Raw genomic sequence first — 6,000 nt, 5'->3', positions numbered from 1 at the left:
TTTTGAGTTTACCTCCTTTGATCATTTATAATCTTAGATTTTTTAAAATTCTAGTTGACTGAGTTTTTAAATTTTTATTCCTAATCTTTATGGATACATAATAGTTGTACAAATTTATGGAGTACATGCAAAACTTTTCCACAAACGTACAATGTATAATAATCAAATCAAGGTAATTGGGGTATCTATCGCTTCAAGCATTTCTCATTTCTTTGCGTTATAAACATTCCAATTCCACTTTTTTAGTTATTTTGAAATATACAACAAATTATTGTTAACTATAGTCACCCTATTGTGCTACCAAATACTAGATTTTATTCCTTCTAACCGTATTTTTGTATCTGTTAACTATCCCTTCTTTATCCTCCCTCCCTACTACCCCTCCTAGATTCTGGTAACCATCATTCTACTCTGTTTCCATGAGTTCAGTTTTTTCAGCTCCCACATACAAGTGAGAACATGTAGTGTGTTTTTCTGTGTCTGGCGTATTTTTTTGTTGTTGTTTTGTTTCTGTGTTTTTGAGACAGACTTTCGCTCTTGACACCCAGGCTGGAGTGCAATGGTGCGATCTCAGCTCACTGCAACCTCCACCTCCCGGGTTCAAGCCATTCTTCCTGCCTCAGCCCTGCAAGTAGCTGGGATTACAGGTAGCCACCACCATGCCCAGCTAATTTTTGTATTTTTCGGAGAGACGGGGTTTCACCATGTTGGCCAGGCTGGTCTTGAACTCCTGACCTCAGGTGATCTGCCCGCCTCAGCCTCCCAAAGTGCTGGGATTACAGGCATAAGCTACCGTGTCCGGCCCTGAATTCTATGAGCCTTTCCAGTGAATTGCTGAACCTAAAGGTGGTCTTGGGGGACCCCTGACACAGAGACCATGGCTATTGTTTTATTAGGAGAAATAATGGTTTTTCTTTATCCTCTTCAGTTCCGCCACTCTTTGAGACTATAAGAAACATGAGTTGACCCCTCTTCTTGTTGAAGCTGAAGCTTCCCTTCTCCCCAAACCTAGGAGAAACGTTTCTTTCCCTCCCTTGCTCACGCTGTCCTTCAAGCCCTCAGCATGTGCTCAGAGAGAAACAGAGACCTTGTACACCTTTCATTCCTGCTCCTTTATTACACTTTTCCCTCCCCCTTAAACGAGTCAAGCAGAACATGTGTGTTCAGCCCACGGTCAGCTGGGTGGCAGATGTGTCCCCAGGACTCCCCTCCCCAGGCCCCTTCTCTCCTCTCTTGGGGGGCAGAGCTGGAGGCCCCTCACATAGCACTCTCATTGCCTCCCCGTCCCCGGGATGCCCCCTTCTCCTGTGCCATGAGGGACTTGTAGGGTTTCCCCAGGCTGGGGAGGGTGAGCTCAGCTTCCTGAAGCTCCAGCTCCCGCTGAGACAAGTGCTCGATGACGGCTGCTCCAATTGAGTCTCCCAGTACGTTGGTCATTGTGCGAAGCCGGTCACTGGTACAGGGGAAAAAGAAGCTGCCATTAATGGGGGCTTGAAAAGCTTCACAGAAAGAGGGTGCTGCAGAAGGGGGGGTCCCTGTGCCAGGGAGTCAGGGGGCTCCCATTCCAGAACAATCCATGACCACATGTCCCCAAGTAGGTTCTTCCCTCCTCTCTGTCCTGTTTCTCCTCCTAACAAACAGGATGGACCAGCTCTGAGATGTTCATGTTTGATCTTAGATGTGATTTTTTTTTAAAAAACTGAGGCCGGGTGTGGTAAAAAAAAAAAAAAAAAAAAAGCCATATCATTAAAAAGATATGATCCCAGCACTTTGGGAAGCTGAGAGGCAGGAGAATGGCTTGAGACCAGGAGTTCAAGACCAGCCTGGGCAACAAACCAAGATCCCATTTCTATAATAGAATAATTTTAAAACATGGCCTGGGACGGTGGCACATGCCTGTAGTCCCAGCTACTTGGGAGGCTGAGATGGGAGGGTCACTGGAGCCCAGGAGGTCGAGGCTGCAGTGAGCTATGATCATGCCACTGCACTCCAGCCTAGATGAGAGAACAAGACCCTGTCTCTCAAAAAAAAAAAAGAAAATGAGGCTGGGCATGGTGGCTTATGTCTGTAATCCCAGCACGAGGTGGGCGGATCACGAGGTCAGGAGTTGGAGACCAGCCTGACCAACATAGTGAAACCCTGTCTCTACTAAAAATATTAAAAAAAAAAAAAAAAAGCCAGGCATGGTTGCATGTGCCTGTAACCCCAGCGACTTGGGAGGCTGAGGCAGGAAAATCGTTTGAACCTGGGAGTCAGAGGTTGCAGTAAGCTGAGACACTCCAGCTTCGGTGACAGAGCGAGACTCTGTCTCAAAAAGAAAAAAGAAAAGAAAAGAAAAAATGCACATCCGATACAGACAATTAAGGGTTATGAAGCACATCGAATCAGGAATGGTAAACCAGGGCAGGCCTGAGTCAATACAGGTGTAGACTAGGGCAGGCTGAAGATTGTAAAATTGGAACTCAGGCTCAGCTGTTAGCTCCCATGTGGGAATGAAAGTCCAGGCTTCCTTTAATGTAAACCTCCTGGTTTCGTTGTTGTTGCTGGTTTTGATTTTTGTTTTTTGAGATGGTGTTTCGCTCCTGTTGCCCAGGCTGGAGTGCAGTGGTGCGATCTCGGCTCACTGCAACCTCCACCTCCCAGGTTCAAGGAATTCTCCTGCCTCAGCCTCCTGAGCAGCTGGAATTACAGGCACATGCCACCACACTCGGCTAATTTTTTTTTTTTTCTTTTTTTTGTATTTTTAGTAGAGACAGAGTTTCACCATGTTGTCCAGGCTGGTCTCAAACTCCTGACCTCAGGTGATCCACCCGCCTCAGCCTCCCAAAGTGCTGGGATATCAAGCGTGAGCCACCGCGCCCGGCCTGGATCACCTTTTTGTGACTTCCACATACAACAGGTAAAAGAGGAGTTTTTCCCACTGATAGGTAAAGCCTCCATTGCTTGTCTCCAATCCTACTTCCCAAAGATAACTCTGTGGGATTTGGGGTCCAGAGGCCATGGATTGGAGGCCTCTCCAAGGCCTCCTTTTCACTCGAAAATTCTGGACCACTTCATCTCTGCTGGAATGAAAGTCCACAGGTTAAGGATGTCCCAGGGGAAAGCAGTATGTGCAGAAGCAGGAGCACCAGGGTCCAGCCTGGAGAACACTCACAGGAACCAGTCCACGGCGATGATGAGCGTGATGTCCTCCGTGGGCAAAGCCCACCGAAAGGAGCACGGCGACCATGGTGACAGACCTCAGCCAAGTGGGATGCCAGCCCCAACACTGGCCGCTCTGGCTGTGATGCTGCAGGGGGAGGGAGAACATGGGGAGGCAGGTGGAGGGAAGAAGGCGATGAGGAAGAGACAGGAAAAGGACAGAGAGAAGGGAAGAGATCCGCTCCCCAAGGCATCTTAAATTAAACGCCCAAGCCAGACAGATACAGAGAGAAAAATACTGCTTGATACCCTCCCTCCTCTCCTCTCTTCCTCCTCTCCCAACCACCCATCCACAACCGTCCCGTTTCTTTACTTTGTCTTTACTTTTGTCGGCGGCAGATCTTTAGTTTTACTTCCTTAATCCCATTTACTTGATCCGACGGATCCTTTGGTCTAATTTCTGTACATTTCTTTTTGTAGAGATGGGATTCACCAAAGCTGCCCAGGCTGGTCTCAAACTCCTAGGCTCAAGGAATCCTCCCACCTCAGCTTCCCAAAGTGCTGGGTTTATAGGCATGAGCCACCATGCCTGGCCTTGACCTCTGCCATACGTAGACTCTAAAAGATAATAATAATAAGTTGAATACATAATTGGGAGATGTAGTCAAAGAATTCAAAGTTGCATTTAAAGGCCAGGCACAGTGGCTCACACCTGTAATCCCAGAAGTTTGGGAGGCCAAGGTGGGAGGACTGCTTGAGCCCAAGAGTTCAAGACCAGCCTGGACAACATAGTGAGACCCTGTCTCTAAAAAAAAAAATTTTTTTTTTAATTAGCAGGGCATGGTGGTGCATGCCTGTAGTCCCAGCTACTTAGGAGGCTAAGACGGGAGGATGGCTTGAGCCCAGGAGGTTGAGGCTGTAGTGATCTATGCCTGCACCACTGCACTCCATCCTGGGTGACAGAGTGAGATTCTGTCTCAAAAAAAAAAAAAAAAATGCAGTTATGTAGGATGAATATATCTAGAGATCTAAAGTACTATAGGAGGAGTACAGTTAATAATATTTGGGTGTACACTGGAAATTTTCTAACAGAGTAGATTTTAGGTATTCTTAGTGGAAAAAAGAAAGGCAACTATGTAAAATGACAGATTTTAAACTGCACTCCAGCCTGGGCAACAGAGCGAGACTCTTGGCTCACTGCAACCTCCGCCTCCCACGTTCAAGTGATTCTTGTGCCTCAGCCTCCCGAGTAGCTGGGATTACAGGCGACAGCCACGACGCCCAGCAAATTTTTGTATTTTTAGTAGAGATGGGGTTTCACCATGTTGGCCAGGCTGGTCTCAGACTCCTGACCTCAAGTGATCCTCCCGCTTCGGCCTCCCAAAGTGCTGGAATTACAGGCGTGAACCACCGCGCCCGGCAGAGTTTACTTTCTAGTATGGGAAGCAGATAATAAACAAAATGAATAAGTAAAATTCATACTATATGGAGATGGTACTACATGGGGAAACAGTGCCTCCTTAGCAAGACCGGATATGCCATTTTAAACAGGGCTTCCCTGAAAAAGTAACGCTGAAGACCTGAAGGAGATAATAGCTCACTGCTATTTTTATAATGACTAAGTTGGAACCACTGGATGATAGGACCTATAAACACAGGAACAGATAAATGTATAAGGCCTATAAATACAAGAATCTATATTCATAACAAGAACCTCGGGTTATTAGGATGCACCAGCCATGCTTTGGAAAACACTGGGCAAAGGGATCTCCCACGTGACAGGGAAACTGACGGGAACGTCTTGGCAGCTCCTGACAGCCTCAGGTGGCAACTTTACCTTTCACCTCATCCGGCGTTGGGTTCTTTCCACATCCCCCTTCCAACATCCGAGGGCTCCTCGGACCTCCAGCTGTGGCCCCCTCCTCCCTCCCCAACCCTCCCAGCCAAGCTGAAGATCGCTGAAGTCTCATCTGCTGGCAGATCCCCTCACCTGATGGTTGTGATCTGACCCAGGTTGAGCTCGTAGTTGTTAACTTGAGCAATGAAGATGGCAGCCAGGGCCTCATAGAGGGCAGTGCCGTCCATGTTGACCGTGGCGCCCACGGGCAGGACGAACCTGGTGATGCGGCGGTCCACACCCAGGCCCTCCTCCAGGCAGCGGAAGGTGATGGGCAGCGTTGCTGAGCTGGGGGAAAGAGCCCAGGGTTGAGGACGGGGCGTGGCCTGGTGGGGGCGGGGCTGGGAACAGGGTGTGGCCTAGTGGGGCAGGGCAGAGAATGGGGCGTGGCCAAGCCGAAGAAAGGCTGGGAACAGGGCGTGACCTAGTGGGGCACGGCTGAGAATGGGGAGGGCTGGGTCACATGGGCGGGGCTGAGAACAGGGGAGGAGTAGGTGAGGCGGGGCTCAGAGCAGGACGTGGCCAGGTGAGGAAGAACTGAAAATAGGGCGTGGCCAGGCAGGGCGGGGCTCAGAGCAGGGCATGGGCTGGGCGTGGCCTGGGCAAAAATGAGCCGAAGGAACGTTCCCCTTGAGAACATTGAGCAGGCCAGGTGGAGGCTCCGCAAGAGGCAGAAGCCAAGGGTATAACATTTCAGAGGCTGATAAGTGCACAAAGGAAAGGAGCAACTCCTCATCATACAGGGAGAAAACAGCAATGAGAGTCCCCCAAGCTGAAGATCTCTTGACCCACTTAAAGCCAATAGCTAAGACCAATGACTACACACACTAGTTTATGGCACTAGTTCATTCTACCTATCCATTTCCAGAAAGGACAGGACCAAAGGTCTGCTGACTTCAGGGAGGGCCCCTATTCCAGACTCCCCTGTTTGCACCAGCATTGACCTCAGCTATGTTAACTTT

At 49.0% G+C, this 6,000-nt stretch overlaps 1 protein-coding gene across 1 annotated transcript in view; it reads right to left on the bottom strand.

Moving 5' to 3' along the window:
* Positions 1–1,091: 1,091 nt before the first annotated feature.
* Positions 1,092–6,000, bottom strand: part of SLC1A6 (solute carrier family 1 member 6) — a 31,047-nt gene continuing 26,138 nt past the window's right edge. The window contains exons 10-12 of the mRNA XM_031659809.1: positions 5,132–5,326; positions 3,155–3,289; positions 1,092–1,453 (exon numbers count right to left, since the gene is read on the bottom strand). Coding sequence (XP_031515669.1) covers positions 3,241–3,289; positions 5,132–5,326 — 244 coding nt within the window. The 3' untranslated portion in view covers positions 1,092–1,453; positions 3,155–3,240. The remainder of the gene's footprint in view (positions 1,454–3,154; positions 3,290–5,131; positions 5,327–6,000) is intronic.

Source organism: Papio anubis, chromosome 20 (genome assembly GCF_008728515.1).
Source record: "Papio anubis isolate 15944 chromosome 20, Panubis1.0, whole genome shotgun sequence".
In the NCBI taxonomy this organism is placed as follows: Eukaryota; Metazoa; Chordata; class Mammalia; order Primates; family Cercopithecidae; genus Papio; species Papio anubis.
Note: the sequence above shows the minus strand (reverse complement) of the source record. Positions and strands in the feature narration are given on the sequence as shown.